This window comes from Lepidochelys kempii, chromosome 1, assembly GCF_965140285.1.
Source record: "Lepidochelys kempii isolate rLepKem1 chromosome 1, rLepKem1.hap1, whole genome shotgun sequence".
NCBI classification, from domain to species: domain Eukaryota; kingdom Metazoa; phylum Chordata; order Testudines; family Cheloniidae; genus Lepidochelys; species Lepidochelys kempii.
The window spans coordinates 231,697,754-231,725,346 of NC_136380.1; the positions used below are offsets into that span (position 1 = coordinate 231,697,754).

Here is a 27,593-nt window from a genome sequence, read left to right on the forward strand (position 1 = left end):
TATTGAAAGTGAATAGTTCAAGGGTTTTATCCCACAACTGCTGTTCTGTGTGGGGGACTTTCTTTGAACTCCAGTGTGAGTTGGGTATAAAAATCAATGGGGATAGGAGCCAAATACTAGTGTTTGCAATGGCAAGTCAGCTTCTTTGCTAACAAAGGGGCTGTATTATTTTCATTATGTTACATTGGAATGGCATAGATCAGGCTCCTGAGAGTATATTCTCAGGTATGTTGCTTTGTGCCATTCAAAAAAATCCAAGATACTACTGAAAGTGTAACATTATTTTTATTACCTTAAGGTACCAATTAAACCTCTTTGCAAGGATGTGCCTGGATCGTCAGTATCTAGCCATTAACCAGGTTTCAACACAGCTCTCAGTAGACTTGATCCTACGATGTATGTCTGATGAAAGCCTCCCTTATGACCTCCGGGCTTCTTTTTGCCGTCTTATGCTGCACATGCACGTTGACAGAGATCCTCAGGAGTCTGTAGTACCCGTTAGATATGCCAGACTGTGGACTGAAATTCCTACCAAGATCACAATCCATGAGTAAGTTTAAAAAAACAAACACCCCAAAGCATTTTAAATGGATCAGACCTACTCAGAATAAAATTGTAAGTGGCTGTAATTTTAATGCAACACACATGTGAACAGATATTTTGCTGGAGAACACAAACCATTAGGCACCATTAATCCTGGAAATTTAAAAGGGTCACTTTATTCGTGAGTGTGTTCTTTAAAATGCATTGTGATAGGGGAGATGAAATGGCCTTTTCCTGGGAACGACAAAGGGTGAAGCCATTACATTCAATTAAATATTACACCCTCACTAGGCTGAACCTTAGTTTTACAATTAGAGCTTTATTGTGGCTTTAAAGCCACAACCTATAGTCAGTTGAAGCAGTTCAGAGGCAATGGCCTCAATCCAGGAAAGCACTTAAGCACGTGCTTCATTTTAAGTATGGGAGGAGCTCCACTGACTTCAGTGGGAACTCTCACTTGCTTGATTGCTTTGATGCACTGGGGCCTTTATGTATGAGTCAGGCATAGTAGTTCTGGGCAGTGGCGTAGCCAGGTGGAGGAAACAGGGGCAGTGGAGATGATTAAAAAAAAAAAAAAAAAGACGCCACCCTCTAGTACTCACCCGGCGGCGCTCCGGGTCTTTGGCGGCGGGTCAGGTGGCACTCTGGCCTCGTGTCCTTCACTCACTCCGGTCTTCGGCGGCACTGAAGGACCGCCCCTCCCCCCACAACGCTGCCAAAGACTGGAGCGAGTGAAGGACCCGAGGCCGGAGTGCTGCTGAAGACCTCCGCCGCCAAAGACCCGGAGCGCCGCCAGGTGAGTAAAAATTTAAAAGGCACCAAAGAATTAAAAAGGCACCACTTCTGCTCAGTGGGGGAGCGACTGCTGCCTTGTTGTCCCCCTAGCTACGCTACTGGTTCTGGGGGGCATGTGCCACAGTGCAACAAATACTGCTGCATTCTTTCACAGGGTGCAGTGTCTGCCCCCCATCCTTACCAGCTCATTTCTTTTTTTTTTTTTTTTTTTTTTTTTGGGTGATGGAAGGATTGTGCAAAAAGGGGAGTTGATCATGGACTTAACTTCTTACCATCTTTTCTACTATCACCACTGGTGTTGAGTCCCCCCCAGACCTGTGCCACAAGTGGAGGGAAGATTTGTTTGCATCCTTTGCCTGCCACCCTGGTGCACACAAGCAGGACTAACTGCGATCTAGCCCTTTTCTGCACCAGAGAACTTAAAATAAGGTTAAAGCATCATGAGTGGTTGGAGGATTTGGTAATTTTTTACATTACAGCTCATCATATCAATGGAAGAGGTTAATTTTGCTTCTCCCTATGTTTTGCCTGGTAGGTATGATTCTTTCACAGACTCCTCGAGAAATGACATGAAGAGGAAATTTGCTTTGACCATGGAATTTGTAGAAGAGTACTTGAAAGAAGTTGTAAATCAGCCATTTCCTTTTGGGGACAAAGAGAAAAACAAACTTACATTTGAGGTACTTTTCAGTTATCTTTGTCACAATTTATTGTACCCCTTGAATCAAACAATGAAGTGGTAGGGCATAACTGTTAGCTGTATTAACCAGGTTTTCTTTTGAAAAGAAAAGTTTAAGAACATATTTGATTATACAGTAGAACAAGGGTTCGGACCCCTCGGGGGGTTGCGAGATTATTATATGGGGGGTCGTGAGCTGTCAGCCTCCACCCCAAACGCAGCTTTGCCTCCAGCGTTTATAATGGTGTTAAATTAAACACACATTTTTATATATTTATAAGGGGTGGAAGTCACACTCAGAGGCTTGCTAGGTGAAAAGGGGTCAGTACAAAAGTTTGAGAACCATTGCAGTAGAACTGCCTGAGTTATGAACACCTTAGGGATGGAGGTTGTTTGTGGTTCTTTCAAAGGTTTACAACTGAAAATTGATTTAATGCAGCTTTGAAACTACTATGCAGAAGAAAAATGCTGTTTTTAACCATCTTAATTTAAATGAAACAAGCACAGAAACAGTTTCCTTACCTTGTCAAATCTTTTTTTAAAACTTTCCATTTATTTCGTTTAGTAGTTTGTTTAACACAGTACTGTACAGTATTTGCTTTTTTTGGTCTTTCCTGCTGCCTGATTGCATGCTTCCAGTTCCAAATGAGGTGTGTGGTTGATTCGTAACTCTGAGGTTCTACCGTAGAATGTTCTTTAAGAAATATCTTAATACCCACTTCCTTAATTCCACTCTTTTTGCTTCCCGCTTTTGTTTTGTATACTGTACTGTGTGCTGTTAAACAGCTGCAGTTCCTCACTACACCAGAAGTGGCTGCATTTCAGTGGCAAATGAAGTGATTTGTATGTGGGAGGGGTGTATACACACATGCTCTGTGTACTTAAGAGGTTTGAGATCTTTAGGGTGAAAAGTGCTGTATTCTGTGTCGGATGTGGTAATAAGGGAATTGTATTGCACCACATAATCTTGTCCTTTATTACAGTCCAGAACACCTAACAGAAGAAAGGGTTACGTAGGATTGAGTCTTCTAGAATCAAATTAAAGAACACTTACAGCTGCCCTAGCTTAAACTGCCTCTGGCCATGCAGCATTGCCTCCACTATCTATTTACCTTTCCACAGTCTGGCGGCTGCTGTTTCAAGATGCTTCTCCACTGCAGCTGTTGCCATCTGGAACAGCCTTCTGGCTTCTCTCTGCCTCATAGACTTTCCTTCTCATTTCTTTTCTCCAATGGAACTAGATCTCCCCCCAGCTCTGCCTAAACCTCATGCTGTTTTCTCTCCTGCTTTCATTTAACCCAGTAATTGCATTATCTAACTCTGAGAAGCATTTGACAATTAGGGGCCTGGGCTCACATCGATGGAAAGGCTCCCATTGAATTCATTGGGTCTTGGATCAGCCCCATAGTCTGTATGAAAGACAAAAGGACAGGACAAAATATAACTGTATTGTACAGTTCAACACCACTAATGTTGCAGAGGTTGTTTTCATTGTGATTGTTTTTTTTCCCTCCCGCAGGTGGTGCATCTGGCTCGAAATCTCATATACTTTGGCTTTTATAGTTTTAGTGAGCTGCTCAGACTGACCAGGACACTGCTGGCTATTCTAGATATTGTTCAGGGTCCTATGTCATCATACTTCGAAAGACTAAGCAAATTTCAGGATGGAGGTGAGAAAAAGCAGTGAAAAGTTTTTATTAAAATGCATAATTCACTATTTGGGAAGGAAGCAATTTATGCTATATGTCTTTGATCTGTCTGTACACACATCCATCCAAATATGTGGACAGCAGATGATTTCAGAATGCATAAAAATGATCAATTTAAAAGAACTTTTAGACTGATTGACTGATACAGTATCACATGGTGCCACATGGGATACCGAGGCCTGGAACCTGGTTTGGAACGGTCAGCTCCAAACAAGTGGAGGGAGTAGCAGCTTTCTGGGTGTGGTGCAAGCAGTTGCACATGTATAGTACCGGCATTTACCAGTCATTGAGGAAGATGCTTGTCCACTTTGAAGTGAGATGCTGTGCTGGCAGCTGTTAGTCATAGAATCCTAGAAGGAGCAGATGGAAAAGACCTATTAGCCATCCTGTCCGTCTTCCTGCTGATGCAGGATTGTTCCCTAATGAACACTTTCTTGTATTTTGGCTAGGTCAGAATTTAAATGCCCTAAACAATGGGGCTTTCACACCTCCCTGGGGAAGAGTATTTCACAGCCTCACTGTCAGAGAGTTAAATTTTCCTGTTCTTAATTTTATTAGATGATATGCTCCATCTGTGTCGCACCCTAAACAATTCCTCTTCCTCCTTGATGTTTATACTCTTCAAATATTTATAGACGGTTACCATGTTTTTCCCTTTTGTCATCTCTGAGCCAAGCAACACATATTTAGTTCTTTTAATCTTTCCTCAGTCTCTGGTGTTACTCTTCTCTGATTTGCCTCCTGTTTGTCAAAGTCTTTCACAGAATGCCGTGCTCTGTACAGAACGCTATATTCCAGGTGATGTCTAATCAGAACTTTACAGAAAGGGACGATTATCTGTTACTTGTGGCCGCCATTTGAATTGGCTGTTTTTGCTGACATGTCGCATTGCAAACTCATAGATTCATAGATATTTAGGTCAGAAGGGACCATTATGATCATCTAGTCTGACCTCCTGCACAATGCAGGCCACAGAATTTCACCCACCACTCCTAAAAAAGACCTCACACCTATATCTGTGCTATTGAAGTCCTCAAATTGTAGTTTGAAGACCTCAAGGAGCAGAGAATCCTCCAGCAAGTGACCCGTGCCCCATGCTACAGAGGAAGGCGAAAAACCTCCAGGGCCTTCCAAACTCATTTCTAGAAATGGCCCCAAGGAGCAAAGTTTGTTTCTAGAGCCAAACTTTCACAGAGTCTGCGGGAGCTGGGCACTCAGATCTGTGATTTTGGGTCAGTCTGATCTCTGTGCACATCTGTAAACCTGGGGTCTCCCTCCACTCATTGTCTTTACTCACTGCTGTCACCCATAGCTCTGTTTCACCAATTCTGTGTTCTCCCTCCCTTTGACTGTATGTGTTTCAGGCTATTCTGGAGGAAGGAAAGTTACTCATTGAGCACAGAGGGTCAGGTTTTGCTCAGTTATGCTGATATAAATCCAGAGCAAATCCATGAAAATCCAGAGCTACCCCAATATAACTAAGATCAGAAAGTCAGGAGTTAGAGCACTGAAAAATACAAATAAGATCTGTGAGAATAACACTGCACCTGTGGGAATAACAGGTCCCGATGATACATATAGTACACTTAAGTATAGTGCTATTTAGAGAACAGTGAAAGTCCGTGGAGAAGATCAAACATAGGTGTGGGGGGAAAAACCACCTATTTCACTGAATTAAATCTATGCACAACACCTAGACAGGTTCACTGGATACAGCACTGTTCTTTAGTAATGTGTCACGTGCCATTTCCTCCATCTTTATCTCCACTTTCTTCAGCAAGAGGGTGCTGTCAAAGTGTTTTGGTCCCTGTGGCTAGCCTCCACCTTTGTCTGTGCTGACCCTTTTTAGTCTCCTTCTTGGATGTAGTTGTTTCCACGGATGTAAGTCTGATGAGCGCTGCAGATGGACTGTAGATGTGTGTAGCTCTGGGTACAACAGAGAACCTGTGTGTGTGGGACTAGCACTGCCTTGAGAAGGACTGACTTCTTAATGGTGTTTGTTTGGACATGGCCCCTACTCTGCCTTCCCCTGCTAGTCAAGTGGCAAGGAATCCTGACTCTTCTGAGAGAGTTCCTTGCCATTTTGAACTGGTGTCAGTCTGTTCTGCATCCTTAGGTGTGCATCCTGCGGAGTCATTAGGGTGTGCTGGCATGGCCTGGATATTTGCAATAAAATCTTGCTGTATAGAGATAGTCTTTCTTAGGTTGGAATAGCTTGTGAGACTTGCTGGACATCCCACACAGCCATTTCTAGAAGATGAGGATGTGCGTTTTCTCTAGTTGACCATGCCTTATCTCTAGTGTGTCTTCCCCTTTTCTAACTTATGCATCCAAAAGAATATGCGCTGCCCATTATAGTCGCTACTGATGTGCAGAGTGGTACTGAATGTGGAAAGACCTTTACCCTTGTGTAACCTGGCCTGCTCCCAGGCAGCTCTGCATTTCTCCCTTGCTCCTGTGGATGTACATGCTTTTGGCATGGACAAAATTAGGTTCTCAGGGTGCATCTATTACAAGGATGCATTCTGAGAGTGATTTATCGCGGGCCATTGAGTATTCTCAAGGGCTATGTTGCAATAGCTGCATAGCTGAAGATCTTAGTGCAGCGAAAAAGGAAAGTGCTTTTTAAAAAACAAAAACAAAAAAACCCAATCATTGTTAACTTTAGAAAAGATTAAAATAAAGGGAAAACTAGAAAGCAGTTCCAGGTATTGTAGTTGTTGACATTCAAAAGACAGCTGGTGTGGCTGAAATGTCAACTATTTATAACTTCTCCATAAGTTGATTTCTTGCTATAGCTTTCTGATGAATGAATGAATTGGACCTACGTGCTAGGTCCTCAGCTGGTGTAAATTGTTGAGTTCATATCCTAAAACTCAGGATCAAAGAGTCACTAACTAGGTTGTGACATGATAGACTCTCTTCCCTATGAATTATATCAGTAATATATCTTGAACATTAAGGAGTCCTTAAGTATGCATTGCAAAAACAGGAAGTAATGGCCCAGAAGCAGTGGAATAGCTGCCCTTTCTTTTTATTTTTTCCACATGATTCTGTGTCTTAGTCAGAGACATGAACATCCCCACTTTTTCCATCCCAACCCTCTTTCCCCACCCTTAGAGATCCATATAAGGAACAACCTCCGTCCTTGCAACCATGGAGGAACTGACAAAATTTCATCAAGTCCTTCGGTACATCTTTCTGGTTTGCTAGAAGGTTTGCTGTTGAGCACTTACTCCTCCTTTCTACGCCTAGTCTTAAGGCTTGTCTTCACTACTGGGGTAAGTCGACCTAAGTTACGCCACTCCAGCTATGTAGCTTTGGTTGACTTACCCTGGTGTCTTCACTCCGCTGTGTTGACGGGAGACACTCTCCAGTTGACTTACCTTACTCTCCTTGGAGAGGTGGAGTACTGGGGTTGACTGGAGAGCGCTCTGTCATTGATTTTAGCGGGTCTTCACTAGACCCACTAAATTGATACCTGCTGCGTCGATTGCAGCAGCCAAGAAGACAAGCCCTTATAGCTGTAGGATTGGTTTAATGCCATTGGGAGTCCTGCTTATGGAAGGGCTACTGGAAAAGGCCTATATGGGCTGAGCATGCTATCACCATGAAACTCTCTCATTCCTGATCACCCCAAATGCATCAGCATGAAACAATGTAGAGAGCCCCTCTGACTAATATGGTGCTGGCTGCTCAGAAACCAAAACAAATGAGAGCAGTATTAGAATAGAATAGAGGGGATTTGGACCCCACATATGGACTCCAGCAATCCTGTCTTCTGCCCCTTCTGCTGCACTTGGGGGTCCTCTGCCACTAAAGAAAAAGGGGCTGGATTTCATCCAGGGCCTATTGAATTGATGAGATGGTTTCTAAGTCTTGCATATATATCCATTTGCTGCTCCTTTTTATTGTTAACAAGTCTAAACATCATTTTGAGACAGGCTTTGATTAGCAGCACTAAGGCAGTTCCTACCTGTCAGACTGGAGAGATGATTTATCCCAACAGTTTTAAAAAAAATTATTCAGCAGACTATTTGAGGATTAACTCTTGGGAAATTTAGGCAGGCTGATCACAGATTTCTATAATGCAGTAATTGCTACATCTTGTTGACTATTATTTGGACAAAAGAAAGCCAGTACAAGTGGGAGTTACTTCCCCTCCAGATATGTTTGATTTTCTGGAGTGGAATATTTCTCTTTCATAATTATTTTTTCTGCCACTAGACCTGTGCCCCTATGTGATTCTGAAGCACCCTCCTTTTCCAGGGACCCCATACAACATACATTTACCCATCTCGCCAACTAGAATTCCCATGGAGATTCCCATGATCTTTTATGGCTTCGGGGCAGCATGCTATTGCAGAGATTAAATTCCCTGCCTTCCCTCCTCCCCTGTTGAAAAGTTGAACTTTGACAACACTTTCTGGTTTTCTGGTCCACGTAGTGGAAAAGGAAGTAGTACCACAAATGGCAGACCCTCACAAAAAGGGGAGAGTTGGTGGAGTTTCTTGGTAGCTGGAGTAGGTTGCTGGCAAACTGGAGGTGTCTGAGTTGTGAATACATGGAGGAGATCCAGTTTTATTGGGGAGTTGGGAGCTGGATGTGGCCTCACGTGTATTTTCAGATAGGGCCCCGTGGAATGTAGAGCTGGCCCCACTCTCTCTCCTTTAATGTTATGTATTATATTTCTAATAGGCTAACCTGAGGTCAGCTAGTTATTGAGGGGTGAATCATGGTTTAATGAAGAAATAAAGTGTGATGTTCGTTTGTTTATGGTATGTTCTACAGCCTTTATGAGCAAATTCTGTGGAAAACCTGTAAAAATTAATACCTCTTTTACAAATGGAGCTATAAGGCTTTATGTTCCTGGCAAATAATATATAGCTCAAAGGATTTGAAATAAAATGTGCTCCTTTAAGTATTGAAGTGATGTTGTTATATGTTTCATAAATGGCTATAACTTTTCATGCACAAAAATTAAATTACATGAAGAAATGTGGCCAGATCAACAAAGGCAAAGACATTTAGAGTTAAATTAAAAGCCCCATAGCAGCTTTATCTTATAGTAACTGGTCATTAGAGCACATGTGGCGCTCTGCCAGAGGACCCCATAGTTCTGGCCAGTGTTACATGCCCTTGGCTGGTTCTATATGAATAAAACTTAAAAAGCTTACACTGAATCAGTATTAAGAGTCTCTCAGGAATCCACAAAAGCAAGGGCATTTGGAGTTGATTCCTGTTCCAGCTGTAATTCACCTAATTGCAGAGGCCCTTACTGGCTAAGGGCCCATTCTTGATGCTGGTTTGGGCCTCCTGTGAAGCACAGTCAACCTTGAACTGCAGCTGACTTCTGTGGAAGTTGTGGGCTCTTAGCAGTTCTTGGGATCAGGACCAATGTAGGGAGGAGCGGCCTCTGCTGTGATCTTGGTTAGAGCGGGGAAACAGGCAATCCTTTGGAGTCAGGGGTTCTAATATTCAAGTGATATCAGATATCCAGACCTCAGAATCTAATCTGATTATCCACCACAGCTCAATTGTCTCCAGAGCCCCCTTTTTCCTAGGCCCCAGGGGCTCCCTCTCTCTACCAGGCTTCATCTGTTTCAGGAGTGAGAGGGGAATTAGCTGAGACATTTAGAGATGCTGAGTGGCTGCTCCCCCACATCTTCAAGGGGCAGTGTTTTAAATCCTTCAGTCCTGAAAGAGGCTCTGGCAAGTGTGTGTGTGTGTGGGGGGGGGCTCAAGCCTTGATAGAAGAGGGACAGTAAAACCTCTAAGTGTTTAGTATCCCTCCCATGGTTCTGACAGATGCAGCTGAGCAGCAGCCAGAGACTTTCTTCCATTCTGCCCCCTCTCTGAAGGAAAAAGGATCTTTGGGGGTGGGGTGTTCTGAGTCTTTTGGGGTCTTTTGTGACTGGAGTTCGGATGTCCGACAGCTGTAGTTTTCAACCTTTTTTCATTTGTGGACCCCTACAAAATTTCGACTGGAGCTGCAGATCTCTTCAGAAATCTTAGATGTAATCTGAGGACCCCCAGGGGTCCATGGACCACAGGTTCAAAACCACTATCCTACAGAGAGAGAGAGTTCGGGTAGGAGTGCAGAATATAAGTAATTTCATGATGATGATCAGAAATATTTGGCTCCACAAACAGGGACGATATTTGGGCTCATTGGGAAGTTTATTATTACTCATCCTTTCCTCCCAGTCTCTGTCAGTATGGGTGAGAGATGAGGTGCCGAAGCATGAAATTTCTACGTAGCACACGCTGCCAGATTCTTATTACACTGCAATGGGAGTGCAGCTATCCAGAGGACACAAGCACCGTGGCAATACAGAATATATTTGCAAGACCTCAATAAGTTTGGCTGTACAGTACTCAGTAACAAAAATGCTGAGGTAAAAATGTTTCATAGAGAGTTTGGCGTTGTGTGACACTGCTCACATAAAAATAAATAAATTTTTTGTCTGCAAAACCACTCATTTGTCCCCCCCTTCCCTCGCTTTTTTTTTTATAAATAAGATTGACCGACGTGTTGCCCTTTTACTGGACACGTTAATGAGCAGTTGTCAAAGTGCATTTGTTCTCTATCTGATCATTAAGCACCAGATTTTAAAAAAGACTCCATCACCCAGTGACGCCCATTTAGGCACCTAAATAAAGATTTCCAAAATTGTTCAGCACCCAGCAGCTCTGTGTTCTTAATGGGAATTCCTGGCTGCTGAAATCTGCCTGAAAACTTGGCTGCTTTTTAAAATGCCTTACTGAGAGCTGAGCACTCTTGAATATCTCGCTCCAGCAGTGAGTGCTGGAGCACTTTTGAACCCTAGGAATCCAATCTTACTTGTTAATGGCCAAACTTCCATTGATTTTAATAGCGGTGGGAACAGGCTCAGTCCCTTTGTGACTGATACGAACAAGAATAGAAATATATAACTGGTAGTACTAGGTATTACATTTAACCAAGTTTGATATTTTTGGATTGAGTCTTGTGTTCAGTCAATGATATTTCCGCAGAAAATATTTTCAGGCTATTTTTTTGGTAAAGTAGTCTCAACTCTCTTTCTATGTACTACCTTCTAAGGTTTCAAATAAACTAAGGGCCAAATAATGATACCTTCCTCATGTGGAATAGTACCTTTTGCCATGAGTGGTTCCACTGATGTCCAGAAGGCTACTTGTGCAGAAAGAGTATTACTCGCTCTGAGTAAGGACATCATAATCTGGCCCTAAGAAACATTAGGGTAAGTAAAATGTGTCAGCTAGCGAACTGTGGAGACTGAAGTCCATTGTTTATCTACAGCCCGGGTATGGCATGGGGCCCCGCTCTCTCTGAGCTTCCTCACACTAACTCATGTATCTCATCTCCACGTATACTTCATCTTCCATATCAGTCCTAGCCTCACCACTGAGACTGTCAACAAGGGTTCCTAATTGTGTCAGTTGTGATGCTGCTTGTAGTGTGCTTGATTCTTGTCCACTGGGAGCAGGACAGAAACCACCACATAGCCACTGGCTGGGAGCAATATTAAGACAAGGCATAGTTTGCCAATTCCTTTCCTAGTGGCTTTTCTCCTTGAATATAGCTTTGTCATTTAACATCCATGCTATATTGCATAGCACTTTTCTGTTTGTGTTTATTTTGCTCTTAAATAATTTACTGGTCTGAACAATTCTATCAGGACATATGTTTTATGCAGGAAGTGAGGTGTCCCATTATCCAACATGTCGATTGCATGTTCTTTATAACTTAACTCCTCTGAAATCTCTCTCGTCTCAGAGAGGCCATTGTGTTGTCAATCATGCCAAATTGTATGAGCTTATGTGCCACAGGTTTGTGACAGAAAGTGATATTCATTAGGAAGTTGTGATCACTATAATACAATGCAATGAAAAGGAGGTGCACAGTTGTCTTTCCAAAAGATGACAAACATTCTTTTTTTCCAGCCCCTCGTTTTAGTACCTGTCAGTCTGTAACTCCTTTAAATGAGCATCAGAACCTACCTTGATTTCACTCTTTCATTGTACTATATATTGGTGAATAAATCACTTATCTCTAACTCCCTGGACACATTCTACACTAGAATTGTGAAACCATAATAGGATGCACTTGTGGTTCTTGACAGTGCAACTCTGGGTAAGAGTCTCACAAAATACATTTTGTGCTCTCTTCTGAGAGGCATCTGCTCAGTAACACTCAGGATTTAGCCCAATTAGTAACAATGGAGGTGGTAGGTTAATTTATTATTTATTAATGTATTGTGGTAGCACCTAGCGCCCCAATGTGTTAGGCACTGTACAAACACTTAATAAGACACAGGCCCTGCCCCCAAGAGCTTACAATCTAAATAGATGAATGAGACAAAAGGTGGGAGGGCAAACAAATGCAGAGAAATGCAGTGACTTGCTAGGAATAGTACAAAGGGCTCTATCCATTGGACCATGCTGATTGGATGTAACAGATCTGAAGTACATACCTACTCTTGGTTAAACTTTTCTATAGATCTGATTTACCCCTTCCTCCTTCTAAGGCCGATATTTACATTGAGTGGCATGTAGATCACTTTGTTTAGGTCTCTTGGAGGAGACCTCTTAAAATCAAGTTTCTGTCTAATCTTCATGGATATTCCTAAAGCACAGGTTCCTTTGCGTGTCTTGTGCCCTCTCTGGCGCCCCATGCTTGTGGCACTGTGTACTGGTTGACGGTCACCCACCACCTGCGAGACAGTTGTGTTTCAGTGGTGGTCTGCATATACAGGCATACAGCTTGTGAAATATTTTGGGTTCTTTCACTTTGAAAAGTATACTGGTAACTAATTGTCCTAAGTGCTATTTCATTTTAATTCCAGAAATTTTCTCCCCCAAACCTGCTGGGTGTTAATTTAAAATATAATTGCTGATATCTTGCTGTTTGCTAAGATGCTGTATGAGATTGATTTGCCTGTTCCTCCCAGCCTTGCCGGTATTGTTGACAAAAAGAAAAGTATATTGGTTTAAAGAGGGTCTTAATCATTGCAGCTATAACTACTAAAATTGATTTAAACTGGCTTTTTCCCTACTAAAAACACTTTCAGCTGTATTAATGAAATACAACCGAAAATGACAACCTTCTTTAGTGGATCTTCCTCTAGCTTTTAGTCACACACACAGGTTGATGTTCAAGGAATGTTTGGGAGGAAGGAGTGTAGTGAATCCAGTGTAACTTTTCCTTTGTTATAGGTTCAATTGTGAAGCTGCCTTGCATCGCCCTTGCACTTCCTACCTCTGTTGCTAGTCTGTGCATAGGCTCTGACTCTGTGGGTGCTCTGGGGCTGGAACACCCACAGGGGAAAAAATAGTGGGTGCTCAGCAGCCACCTGCCAATCAGCTCCTCCCTGCCTCCTATCAGCTGTTAGTCAGCGGGTCGGAGGAGCGGAGTGGGAAAAGGCAGAGTGAGGGCAGGACATGCTCCGGGGAGGGGGTAGGGTTGGGTCTTGGGGGAAGGAGGGGCCTCAGGGCCAAGTGAGGGTAGAGCACCCCTGGGGAAAGCTGAAAGTCAGCACCTGTGAGTAGGGGCAAGGGAAGGAGGCTGCCTCTTTTGTTTTCTTTGGTACTCTTATAATTCCCCTCTCTGTAGTATCTGAGTTCCTCCACAATCTTTAGTATATTTATTCTCACAAGAGCACTCTGAGGTAGGGAAGTGCTATTATTCTCCTCACTTTTCAGATCGGAGAATGGAGAGAAAGAGATGCTAAGTGAGTTGCCCCAGGCCACACAGGAAATCTGGCAGAGTAGGAATTGGACCTGGGTCTCTCATGTCCTAGACTATCCTCCTAACCACTGCACCAACCTTCTTCGGACGTTTGTGGGGTATCTTCTCCCCTTGCACATGTGTGGGTGACAAGTGAGGGAGCAGAAGTGGGGATTGGGCATAACCTTGACTTTATCCCCCTCCTCCCCCACTGAACGTACAGAGCAGCACCGCTGATTTGTTGCAGATGGGGAAGTGATTACTCTTCACTCTGGAGCAAGAGAGGGACCAGCCCATACTGTGACTGAGTCACAGTTTGATTTCTGATTTGCTCCTGACACAGTGCAACTATGCATTGCCCTTGATCGGAGCTCATGGTGGGGGGGAAGTCTAATCCTATATTGCATAGTACCTGGGCCTTTGCTATTTCAGCAGGATTTATCTTAGAGGTTGGAATGATTGAAATATTCAGGGAATTTCCAATCCGAAATTGCACACTTGTATACTGAATACCTACTTTCAGTGGACCAATTCCTGAGAGGACTGCTAGGCACTTGCAGATCCCATTGACATCAATTAAAAGTACCTCTCAAGATCTTTTTTTTTAGAAAGAAATTGGGTTTGACATAAAAATCTAGAAGACTATCTTCTTGTCACTTTTTTTCAATTTATTCTGACTGGTTCTTCACTCTGCAATACCAGTTGTATTGTGCTGTAACTCCATTGACTCTTTTTATGCAGAATTCATTAACTTCTGAAATCTCCATTACTAATTGGGAAAATTTTTACCTCCATATACATTTTTCAAGTAATGGGATGACAAGTCACCAAGGAGTGATGCAGTCCCATTATCTTGTACTGTGGTCTTTCCTTTTGTTGTTGTTGCTCTGTTTCTTAAACCAAGGGGATACCTAAAAGTCCTACAGCTGCACTTCACTGTTAGCAGACTGTGCAGCTGAAAGGACAGGGTGTTATGAATGAGATCATCTGTTTCACAAATTGGTGGTAAATAGTATTTAAAAAAAACAACTTAAATGGAGCCACTTTAAAGGTCAAGGGACCTGATTCTTCTCTTCGTAAGCCTGTTTTACACTGATGTAACTCCATTGTAATCAATGCAGATAAACATTGTTTAGCATTTTGGGGGGAGGTGATCCTAGTCTCACGTTTCATGCAGTTTAAAGATCAGTTCTGCCAGATATATGATTTCCAGCACCATGCAGTAGCCAGGAGGATATTTGGAAACATTTTTATTACCTTACTTATGTGCAGGCAGTTAGGAGGATCTGCCTGTGTATGACCCTGATGTTCGGATTTAGTCTTCAGTCTGATACCCAGTGCTTTTCTTCCTAGCATGATGCAAAAACGGCCAGAAATTATTCCCCCCTACCCCCCCTTAACTTGTATGGACGTGAAGGAGTATTTTCAAAAGCCCAATTCAAACAGATTGCACACCAGACTGAATGCTGAACAGGACCTGAAACGTGACACTAATGTGTCTCATTCACTTTGAAAAAGCACATTCTTTCTTCTTTTTAAGTTAGGGTTAAAGGCCCCCTCTTTCCTCACATACAATACGTGAACTCCATGAATGGGGGCAAAAAGGCATAAGGGGAAGATATTGCTAGCAAAATATAATAGGATGTTGACCTTTTGCTGCAGATTATATAGAAAGAGGGTTATTGTGATGTTGCTGTTGCCTGCTGATTAAAGTATACAGAAGACATTCAAGGAACTACTTAAGCCTTCTACCAAATTATATCTTCTCTTCCAGCCCTTGGTTTGCTTTTGCATACTCTAGGTATTCCCGCTTAGAGGGAGGATCTCTTTCCACCATTGTCTCATTGTCTTATCCATTAGTTCGTATCTGTGAGTTACGAGTTATGAAAAGACTAATTCACACTGGTAGGAATCGTTATGTCCTGTCCAGAGCAAGACCCAAATTCCTCCTTCTCCTCCTCCTCTTCTTCCCCCATCCTAGAATGAAGATGGTCATTCGTTCATAGAACTGTTCACGTCAAAAGTCAGAGTAGAAGAACAGCAGCACAGTTTGTCTGAACAAACAGCATCCTCATGTGTTGTTTGATCCAACTCTTAGCAGAGTCAATAGAATGGATGGTTGAACTGGGCTCTTAGGGCTAGATTAAACTGGAAAGCTTAGCTCTGAGGTGAGTAAGTTTCTTCCTAGGAGGAGCCCAGGCAAGGAACTGTAACTGTAGAGCAGCGGTTCTCAACCAGGGGCCTGGGGCCCCCTCCATGGCCATGAGCAGGTTTCAGGGGGGGGGGACGCCAAACAGGGCCAATGTTAGATTTGCTGGGACCCAGAGCAGAAAGCTGAAGCCCCACTGTGTGGCGCTGAAGCCCAGGGCTCCTAGCCTGGCAACCTGGAGCTGAATTCAAAGCCTGAGCAACTTAGCTTTGTGAGGACCCCTGTGGTATGAGGCCCTGGACAGTTACCCTGCTTGATACATCCTATAAAAGCCAGGACCAGCATTAGGCAGAAAAACAGTTGTGGCACTGGCCAGCCATGGAGTTTTTATAGCATGTTCGGGGGGCCTCGGAAAGAAAAAGATTGAGAACCCCTGCTCTAGAGAATATTTTGACATTCAGGTCAGGCTATAAGGTCTGTCCCTTTCCCAGGATTTTTCTGAAGTGGGAAGGTTGAGCAAATGGGGCTGAGAGGTGGGAGAATCTTAGCTTGTGAGAATGTGGAGGCTTTTGCAATTTGAACATTGGTTCAGCTTGTAGGCTGTATACGTTTTATGAAGTGTGTGTGTGTGTATGTGCTCAGAGCTGTGGATGGGAGTATGTTGAGTACATCCAAATAAATGTTTCAAGATTGGTAACATAATCAAATGGCCAAGGGGTTTGGTAATAGGGGACAGCATACAAAGCTTTTTCTATCTCTAGGTCACTGGTTAAAATCAGATTAAGTCCGTAGAGACCAAAAGTCCGGAGAGACCAAAAGTCCTTACCAACTGATGGCATCTTTGTGTCCCATTTTAAAATCATTTGTTGGTCTCAGTCCAGTTCCTACGGTGCAGGTGTCTACATCCCCATCGTTGGAAATTTGAAAGAACAGGCTGGACAAATACCTGTCAGGGATGGCCTAGGTATACTTAATCTTGCCTCAGAACAGGAGGCTGGACTAGATAACTTATGATAACTTCTCGAGGTCTCGTCTAGCACTACATCTCTGAGATTCTACAATTCTATCGCCAAATCCACCACCCCAATTGGCAAATCTTCATGGAGAAGCCAACAAAGAGAGTGGGCATGGAAACTGAACTAGGCACTCTTCTCCTGAGGTGTTCCCTGCAGAACAAGGTTATGAGCACATTGATGGGGTGAACGAGTGTTTGGGGACCCTGGTCTCTTGGCCTTTCCGTTGGCCTGCAAGTGTGTCCTTTGCGGAACGGTGATGTGGCAGATTTATTTGGCTCCAAAACCATAGATATTTTGACTTAACTCTTTCCCTCCTGTGCAGCTGTAGCTGGAAAGAGATGATTTAGTCCTTAGTAGATTTATTAAGATTGTTGGGGTATTTTTGCCACATGAAGAACGTGTGTGTGTGTGTGTGTGTGTGTGTGTGGGGAGGCAGGGAGGGAGGGTTTGAAAGAAAGGTTCACCAATTGTATGATTTCTTTTTAATACCTAGGAAACAATGTTATGAGGACCATCCATGGTGTGGGAGAGATGATGACACAAATGGTACTGAGCAGAGGATCTATCTTTCCCATCAGCATACCTGATGTACAGCCAAGCCTCCACTCGAGCAAGCAGGCCAGCCCAGACAGTGAAGATGTGACTGTGATGGACACCAAATTAAAAATCATTGAGATCTTGCAGGTAAAAACCATGATGGAAAATTACAAAGCAGCTAGTTAATTTTAACCTACTTCTTTATTTACTTAGGGGCCAATTCTGCGACCCAGTCTTTCTCATTGAGGAGTACCTTTCTCTAATGGTCGTGCCTTGGCATGGAGAAGAATACCGCTCAGTGTCTGTAAGGGTGACAGAATCTGGCCCTTAAAACTATCCCAGAAATATTCTCTAGACCAGTGGTCCTCAAACTTTTGAATTGGTGACTCCTTTCACACAGAAAGCCTGTGAGAGTGACTCCCCACCCCTTGTAAAGTAAAAACAATTTTTTTTTATTTAGCACTAGTATAAATGCTGGAAGCAAAGCGGGGTTTGAGGGTGGAGGCTGACAGGTCACGACCCCCCGCATCATAACCTTGTGACCCCCTGAGGGGTCACGACCACCGTTTGATGAGAACCCCTGCTCTAGAGACAAAGGATATATTTCCAGATTAATTATCCTTGTCTTACATCAGTATAATTTCATTGACTTCAATAGTTACTCCTCATTTCCATCGGTGTATCTTAGAACAGAAATGAGTCCAGACACACTGGAGAAATGCAGGGCCAGACATTCTGGAAGCTCTCTCCAGATGTTCACTGGTGGAACTGAACAGAATTTGGGTCAGTGTCGTTGTATCCTAGCCATTCCATGAGGTACATCCACTAGCGTATATCTTTAGGGTTCTCACCTTGGGCTGCTGTAAGTTATGTGCCACACAGTGTCTATTATTCTGCATACCAACTCCCACTTCCAGGTACACACACTCTGTAGAAGTTTTTTAGTATTTTTTGTAAATTCTGCTATCTGTTGATACAATTTGTCACTTTTGAAGCTTTCCATTTATACTGAATGTTTATGAAGTACGTCTTTTATATTTCCTTAATTACAAGTTGCTGAAAGACTAGCAATTGTTGGGTTATGCTTACTGTAGCATATAATTGTTCAAAATGTGATAAACTGCATATTTCAGAGCTCAGAAATGAGCATAGGGTGATGCTAAACTGCACTACTTTAGGGAGAGCCCTGGGAAAATATTACTATCTGGAGTGTCACTCCCACTTCCTTGCTCTCTCCTTGTTCTGAGAGGAGCAGTAAGCTATGACACCGCTTTTGGGATGCAGCTTACTTTCCCTTCATACCTGGCTGGCTCTGCTGGTTGGCACTTGGGAGGGCAGAGCCACGGTTCCAATTTCTTCCTGCCCACTCCCTACCTGTATGCTCACAGGAGAAAGATTCAGGTGAGGCAGCTCCTCCTTTCCCTTCTTCTCTCTAGCCTCCATCCGAGCAGGTCTAATGCAGTTCCACAGGGAGTTGGAGAGGCCTTACCCGCCACTGTTACTCTCTGACATGGCTACGTAACACTAGGGCACAATCCCGTCTCATACAGGACAACCTCAGCATTACAGACCCCTCGGGAACGGAGGCTGTCCGTAACTCTGAAATGTTCGTAACTCTGAACAAAGCACAGTTCGGGTTCCAGATCCAGTAGCTGATGCTCCAGGCCAGGATTCAGCAGCAGCTGAGCTCTCTACTCAGCCCTAGCATGAGTTTTCAAACTTGGCCCCCTCCAGGCAGGGGTGTGTGTGTGTGTGTGTGAGAGAGAGAAAACAGAATGTTTCTCTCCCAGGGAGGGGGGTTAAAAACTGCATGTCCCCCTCATGGGGAGTGGGTGAAAGATCCCCGGTGCTGCACGTGCTCTGCTGGCTTCAACTGCCTTGGGCTGGCAGCCCCAGCGTCTTGCTGCAAGTGGTTGCCCCGTGAGTGGGGGTGGGGTGGGGGGGACAGGCAGCCCAGGTGTGGCTACCTTTAAGATGCAATACAGGCACAATATAGTACTGGCTGCTTCTTTTTTTTTTTTTTTTTTTTTGGTCTCTGCTGCTGCCTGATTTGTTTCTCTGGTTTCACATGGTGTCCGGTTCACTGGTCAGTCCTTAACTCTGATATTCGTACCTTTTGAGGATCTACTGTATACTTATGTGTTAACCCCCCTTCACACCAGTTTTATACCACAATACAGGCACAATGAGAGTTAAGCACACCTAAAACAGGGAAAAAATGTATACCCGTCCAAACCCTGCTGCCCTTATGTGAATATTTTCACAGAGCCAGATTCTGATCGCAGTTACCCTGTTGTAAATCCAATGAGCAAGTTACGTTTGTTTAAAAAAGTAAACCTCAGAAATAATCCTTTGTCCTTAGGTTTATATTCACCACAAAGTATCCTCAAAAAGCAAACACTGGCCAGGATATCACCACTAGTATTTTGCACTGAAAAATAAATGATTTGGCTTTAGTGTTTTCATGCAGCTTTGGGCAGATGGGCAGATCTCAGAGCTGCGGGACGAGTCTGAACTGACTAAAATATTCATGGTGAAGGAGGTGCAGCCTAAATGCCGCAGCATAGTGTGGGAGGTCAATCCCAGGAAAGAAATCACAAAAATTATCATTTGAAAAACATAGCTGTTTTATTTTCAGTAATAGACTTAAAATTAGCTCCTTCCCCCGTCAGAAAACAGGTTAGAGAGAGAGAAAACTGTATCTTATTTTAAACTCTTGTCTTGTAGTTTATCCTTAGTGTTAGACTGGACTATAGAATATCCTACATGTTGTCTATCTATAAGAAAGAATTTGGAGAAGACAGCGAGAATGTTGATAGCTCCACCACCTCTCCACCAGACACACCAGGGTTTGTCTCAGGTAACTGTTGCTATTGTATTGCAGTTTATTGTTGCGGTAATTTTAGTAAGCAATGAACTTAACTACTTCAGAAAGCTACACATCGCTCCAGATTGAAAGCTAGAGGGGTGCCCACAATAATGGATATTTGCTGAGTTGCTGCTCTCTAATTAAAATATGATTCAGTTTTCCTATGACGGTTATTTATTTATTCATTTGTATGCTTCCCAAAGGTTTGCTACATGACAAAACAAATGAGTGAGAACGGACCATGGAGGATGGAGTGGGGATGGATAGAGTTAAGCGTTGCTCTGTTTTTCTTTCTCGTGTTTTGCGTGCCTTGTGGCAGAACTGAGGTTTTCAGAGGGCTTTAAATGGGGGTGGGGCTGATGAACTGGTTTACAGAGAATGTTTATGGATAGAGCAGTGGTACGGAAAAAAGCCCGGAACTGTCTGAAGAGATGAGAAGAGGGTATTCTGGTTTTGCTGACAGAGCAGAGCAGGTGGGTGCAAAAGGAACGGCAATTAACACTAATTCTTCAACAAGTTTGTGTCATTGTCTGCTGTTTTGGGGGGTTGGTTACATCAAAGAAAATATGAAAGATGCAGCTTGCAAAGCCTTTGGGGGCATGGGTCGTCTTTGTTCTATTTGTACAGCGCCTAGCACAATGGGGTCCTGGTACATGACTGTGGCTCCTAAATGCTACTGCAATACAAATAAGAATAATTAAGGCCCGATCCTTCCCTCCTTATTATGGGAAAATTTCCATTAACTGCTTCAAATGGAGTTTTGCCTGGCCAAGGAGTCCATAGTTGGGCCTTCAGTTTGTTGCACATACTTAAACAGAGACCATAGTTTCTTTAGCTGTGAAAACTAAATTGTGGTCCTGTGTTTTGTTTTTTGGCAGCAATTGTTCCGGACATAGATGAAATTGCAGCTCAGGCCGAGACGATGTTTGCTGGCAGGTATGCTCTCTGAAGGTTATTCTTGTGTCTGTATGTGCTCAATAACACACAACATCTTTCTATCCGATTTTTGTTTCTAATTGACAATTTCTGTTTATTTTTTGTGTATCTTCCTCTCTCTTCCTCTCCTTTTACTGGTTCCTGTTGCCACATAGCATAACCTCCTACAGAGGAGGTGGTGGCAGTAGTAGCTCCACTGTAGCATAGATGTTCGACCAGGGCCATGAAGTTCAGATCTGGGTTCCAAACACCCTAAAATTCAAGTGTGTATGGATCTGGTTTGGCCAGTTGTGGGGTCTGGATTGGACACTCTACCCCCGAAGTTCAGGAGGGTTTGGATTCAGGTTTTTGGCTGGTTCCCATCTCTGCTGGGGCTTATCTGCATGGGAAAATTAAACTGGTATAAAGGAAGGTGTGAATTTGAAGTACTATAGTTATACTGGTATAACTCTCTGTGTGGATACTCTTATTCCAGTATAAAAGTTCCTTTTTCTGGTTTAGTTTTGTCACTTTGGAAATGGCTTAAGATAAACCAAAAAACGCCACTCTTATTCTGGAATAAGAACGTCCACATAGGGGAGTTGTGCTGGTATAACTGTATCAGTTTAACTCTGTTGGTACACTTGTATGAGTATAACTGGAAACATTTCCTGTGTAGACAAACCTTTAGATGCTAGTGATTTTCCCAGAACTGAGGAGAAGGGGGAAAGATGTCTGAGATGGGTGTTCTGAACTTTCCTCACCAAGTATGTCCCCTATGTGTTCTTAGGCTTTGCCAAAAAGGGGAGTGTCCTCAGTCCTGTCCCTGAACTCCTATAATGAAAAACAACACACCACTCTGGTGTGGCTGTTGGCACCTGCATCTTTCAATTGAACACTGACTGTGAATGGCTTCTTGGAACCATTATTTCTGCTTTGATATGCTAAATGTAATTCTGCTTTCTGTCTTCCAGATTATAAATATGATCCAGAAATATGGTGCCTTTGGCAATTTTTACTGGTTTTGTAGTTCATTTTTCCTACATTTAATTTTAGCAGCAGCGGATAGGGGACGAATAAAAAGGACAGGGCCAAATTCATCTTGGGTGCAACTCCATTGACTTTGGTGGGCTTGTACCAGCGATGAGTTGGTCACCCAGACGTAAAGTGATGTGTTTGCAAAATGGAGCTTAATCACAGTGTTTGATGCATTTCATACGTATTTATAAATTCATAGATATTTAGGTCAGAAGGGACCATTATGATCATCTAGTCTGACCTCCTGCACAATGCAGGCCACAGAATTTCACCCACCACTCCTACAAAAAAAAACCCTCACACCTATATCTGTGCTATTGAGGTCCTCAAATCGTAGTTTAAAGACTTCAAGGAGCAAAGAATCCTCCAGCAAGTGACCCGTGCCCCATGCTACAGAGGAAGGCGAAAAACCTCCAGGGCCTCTTCCAATCTGCCCTGGAGGAAAATTCCTTCCCGACTCCAAATATGGCAATCAGCTAAACCCTGAGCACATGGGCAAGATTCATCAGCCAGATACTACAGAACATTCTTTCCTGGGTAACTCGGATCTCACCCCATCTAATAGCCCATCTAATAGCCCATCACAGGCCATTGTGCCTATTTATGAATATTTAATTACCAAAACCATGTTATCCAATCATACCATCTCCTCCATAAACTTATTGAGTTTAATCTTAAAGCCAGATAGATTTTTTGCCCCCACTGCTTCCCTTGGAAGGCTATTCCAAAACTTCACTCCTCTGATGGTTAAAAATCTTCATCTAATTTCTAGTCTAAATTTCCTAGTGGCCAGTTTATATCCATTTGTTCTTGTGTCCACATTGGTACTGAGCTTAAATAATTCCTCTCCCTCTCTGGTGTTTATCCCTCTGATATATTTATAGAGAGCAATCATATCTCCCCTCAACCTTCTTTTAGTTAGGCTAAAGAAGCCAAGCTCCCATGTACTTTCAGACAGTACTGGCGATTCTGCTACAAGCATCAGATTGCCACAAAGAAAATAACCCTGGCATTGAAGCTTCTGTAAAATGAACTAAAGTGGGGAGTGGTTTTTAATTTACATCTCACAGTTTGTCCTGTTCGGTTTTAAGAGCGCTGTCAAAGTGTGTGTGTGTGATTTGATTTGATTTATTGATTTACACCACAGGTTTTTAACTTGTTTGGGCTTTTGCAGAAAAGAGAAAAATCCAGTGCAACTTGATGATGAGGGGGGCAGAACATTTCTACGAGTCCTCATTCACCTTATCATGCATGACTACCCTCCTTTGCTGTCAGGGGCCCTACAGCTGCTATTTAAGCATTTCAGCCAAAGAGCAGAAGTTTTGCAAGCATTTAAACAGGTACAGGTGCAATGGTGTTTCATGAAATCTACTGTGTGAGGAAAAAGGAAGTCGTCTCAAAGTCTAGTAGTCTCACTTAAACTGCCAGTTACAGTATTAGAATGTCGCTTCCTTATAAATTGAAGGTCCAAATTCAGCCCTCTTGCTCCATGGGAGCTGCACATAAACAGTTGCACATAAGTGAGCCAAGCTCCAGGTGTCTCAAGGCAGAGACCCAAAAACGGAGACACCTGGAATTGGAGCTGCTGTTGACTATGTAGGCCTGAGTGACTTGCCCACGGTCACATAGAACAGCAAGTGAATAACAGAGCCAGGCATAGTACTCAGCTGTTGTTCTGTCGACTAGATAACACCCCCATTTCTGTATAAATTTTTAACATGTTAACCCTAATCTATTAAGAAACCTGATGTAATGGGTTTAGATAATAGAGGACTTTCTTGGTTATGGTGACTGATAATTTACCTTTTTTGAGATAATTTGATGCTTATTTCAGGAGTTCACTAGCATGTTGCCACCTCATTATGTAAAAGGTGGTGGTTTTTCTTGTCGTAAAACCAGGCAAATGATAAATAGCTGGAAAGCCTTTGTTGTAATACTTTTGCAGAGTTGCATACTGGCCTCCCACCAGGATATTAAAGCGGGACCATGCTGATTAGGTGCATAAATAGCTGCTATTCCTAGTTAAGTGAGAGTTGCATACCTAATATGTTTGTTTGTAAAAGAAAGGAAAAGTCTAACTGGCAAATAAACTAAAATGGCTGTGGAGGAAGTGGAATGTGACTATGTATGTGGACGAGCAGCACTCATCAATTCAGTAGGATAACAAGTCTGTATACTGTTAAGCAAGCAGCCTATGAGAACTTCAAGATTATATTCTAAAATAGTGAATATTTGTCTGTGAACGGCAATTTTAAAAAATATATATTATCAATGTTCTTATCTGCCATGTGACAATATTCACTTGATGTGGCATTTTCTTTTACAACAGTTTGATTTCTTAGTGGTGGTTATTGGGTTATACAGGGATCATTGTTAGGTCAAATTTTGTTGAATCTCTTCATTAATAATTTAGGAGAAGGAGCAAATAGCCTAATAGGGAACTTTTAAAGATGATACTAAATTTGGAGGAGTTATGAACACCAGTGAGCAGAAAGAAAGATTAAATATATGGGCAGGAAATGAAAAAATAGATTCATCTGGAAAAATGCAAGCGGTCATAACTGGGGGTAAATTATATGAGATGTGTCAAGCATCAATGCTGAAAGAGATTTAGGTGTGTTTCCCTGTAGCTGGTAATGAAAATTAGGTCACATATGTTTGTTTTGTTTTGTTCCATTTTTAGTCAAAATGTTAATGATCTTTATAATTGAAATTTCAATATTTGGAAAATGTTGACTATCTCTACAGTTCACGTTTGGATCTCTTGATTTCTTGTAATGTCAATCTTGTCTTTCCATGAAATATTATTTACATGGGATAAACTGCTGCTTACTATATTCTTTTAATACCAGAAGGAGCATAATCCTGGTGTCCCCATTAGCTCTGCCATAGATCTCAGGGGTTTATAGACAGTTGTTTACATTGCAAACATTTTGCAGTGTGATGATAAAGGGAGCAGAATGTTTTAAACATTGTAACAGTTTTGCTTTGGGCAAAACAGTCTTCAGTGGCAATAACTTCAGTATGACTTAAGTATGTGATTAAAGGCTTTGCTCAACTGAGGCCAAAGAGACTAAGAATGGAAAATTTCAGTTCAAAAGATGATAATTTCATAAGGTCATGAGGGAGTGAAACCAGGGCATTAAAATGAAAACCATTAAACAAACTTCACTGCAGCTGGCTCTGCTGTAATATAACTGTGGATTACTGTATTTTCAGGTCCAGTTACTGGTGTCTAATCAGGATGTGGACAACTACAAGCAAATCAAAGCTGATCTTGACCAGCTCCGACTGACTGTAGAAAAATCTGAACTGTGGGTTGAAAAGAGCAGCAGCTACGAGAGTGGGGAGCTAGGTGACAGTCAGGCGAAAGGGGGTGAAGAACCGATAGAGGTGTGTCTCTAAAGTCCTAGGCCACCTGTGTTCCTATATAGTTAACATATAGTTTAATAAACCCTCTCTCTCTCTCTCTCTCTCTCTCTCTCACATATATATTATTAAACTAGAAATTCAAAATGGTGCTGCTGGCAAGCAGGTGATATCCAAAATGCTGGGTAAACGTTAGTATTAAAGAAGGAAGAAGACAAAACCAAAGGTGTTTTTCTAGGAGTTCTCAGTATTCTCCTCTGCTAAGTTTAATAAGAGCTATATTGTCTCAGAGAGAGTCTCCTTCAGTTTGGTCCAGCAAGAGTGCTACAGATCTGTTTGTGACATCACTCTGTTGCTGTGCAGGTGATCCAGAGGTCATACTTCCACTATTACAATGACTATTGCAAAATTGAATAGGAGGGGAAGGATAGACTTTCCCCAAAACTTTGGCCAACCCCAAAGTGAGCATTGATGTGAGAAAGGGGAAGGAGATAAAGGACCCTTATTCAGTTATGCTGGGTGGTGCTACACCTCTATCCAGATCTCAATTCTCATGTAGTTTCCTTAGATACAGGGGATTATAGAAAGTGTTTATAGAACAAGATGATGGAACCAACACCCAGGCAATGCAGGGTGGGGCCCAACAATGATGCCATAATCACAAATCACACGGAGAATTATAAGAGCTGTGAGGGGGAAATAATCATCTCTATGAAATAGAGTCTATGCTGGCATAACTCCCTACTGCAGATTCTGTGTATGCCAACAGGAGTTCTTCTGCTGACTTAGTAAGATCAGCTCCCCAAACTACTTTAGCTAACTCTACAGAAACACTTTTTTCTTTCAGATCAGATGTGGCTACACTAGGCATTCTGCTGTCACGGCCGTGTCTCCTTGGGGTGTGAGTTTTTTGTCACACTGCTCTCAAACATGCTTATGTCAGTGGAACTTTATAGAATATGCAAGGCCTGAAATTCAGTGCAGGACACTTGGCCACCCTTGTCACTTGAATGGAAGAGACAACATTTAAGTCTTGTCTACACTTGTAAGTTAATTTGGATTAAGGTAGCATGTGAATTTAAAAGTTCAATAGCTATTTCTTAACTCCATATGTGGATGCTCTTATTCTGGAATCAGTGTCCCCATACATGGAGTTATTCAGGAGCAGTTATGCAGAAATAACTATAACTTCATGTATAGAGAAATCTTTAGTTCCCCCACTCTGCCCCTGCTCTGGCTTCTGATAGGTTTGATTGTTGCCCTGAGTGTGTTTTGGGGAACATTAATTTCAAGCATTATGTATATTTTAGGGTTATGGGCCCAATCCTACAATCTTTACTCATGTAGTGAGTAAGCACTGGGCACCTAACTGTGCCATCCTTACTTGCGTGGAACAGTACCGTGCCGTCCGTAGTCCCATGAAAATTAATGATCCTATTTCAGTAGAAAAGTATAACTCAGTGTGAGAGTGGCAGAATCTGGCCCTGGCTTAGGGCTGTAGGATAGGATCCTATAACTGATGAAACAGTAGTAATTGCCTGTGAATTTTACAAATAGAGCAAGGAGCCATTTTTAGAAATTCCCACTCTCTAACAACACAAATATTCAGAATAGAACATAGATTAGTACAGGCTCTGTGACTTCTTTGCCCCCTGTGGAAAAGCATGACAGAGAACGTCTATCACAGGGCATAACAAGGCAAGATATGCAACCAAGTGCCTCTGATGTCCCAGAGGTGTGATTATCTCTTGATAACTACATCCCTGGAATACTCTTACAGGTTCAATAAACAGTTTTTTATTTTGTTAAGAGAGAGGATGGATTTAGTTTAATGCTGATCAGCACTTCCAGATAAGATGTATAGTTCTCACGGATTATAAAACTACTTTGACTGAGGAAAAATGCTGATAAACGTAACAGGTAAATTAATCTTGGTTAACCAACAGTCCCAGGGCAAAGGAGAGTGGTTAAATTATAGCAAAGAACCTGAAATATCTTCCACAACATCAATCCAAACATCTACTAAGAGGCAACATGCATATTAACAAACCCTAAACAAATAATAGTCGTCTTGTTGTTGCATAGATGAACACAAACATGCCAAATAACAGTGCTGACATTGTTATGAACTGTCATGAATGGCCAAGCAGCCTAGCTTTTAAATTTTCCGCTTTTAAATTCATTTCCACATCACCCAGAGATGAGCATTGAAGCATCATCTCTACTGGAGGAACATCTTCAATC

At 42.4% G+C, this 27,593-nt stretch overlaps 1 protein-coding gene across 3 annotated transcripts in view; it reads left to right on the plus strand.

Annotated features, from left to right (window-relative positions):
* The window catches only part of ITPR2 (inositol 1,4,5-trisphosphate receptor type 2), a 356,350-nt gene that overhangs the window by 130,302 nt on the left and 198,455 nt on the right, over positions 1-27,593 (plus strand). For all 3 annotated transcript variants that reach the window (XM_073317588.2, XM_073317596.2, XM_073317605.2), the window contains 8 exons: positions 299-550; positions 1,874-2,018; positions 3,537-3,687; positions 17,115-17,305; positions 19,886-20,018; positions 20,906-20,963; positions 23,155-23,320; positions 25,200-25,373. In XM_073317588.2, the coding sequence (XP_073173689.1) occupies positions 299-550; positions 1,874-2,018; positions 3,537-3,687; positions 17,115-17,305; positions 19,886-20,018; positions 20,906-20,963; positions 23,155-23,320; positions 25,200-25,373 (1,270 nt within the window). The remainder of the gene's footprint in view (positions 1-298; positions 551-1,873; positions 2,019-3,536; positions 3,688-17,114; positions 17,306-19,885; positions 20,019-20,905; positions 20,964-23,154; positions 23,321-25,199; positions 25,374-27,593) is intronic.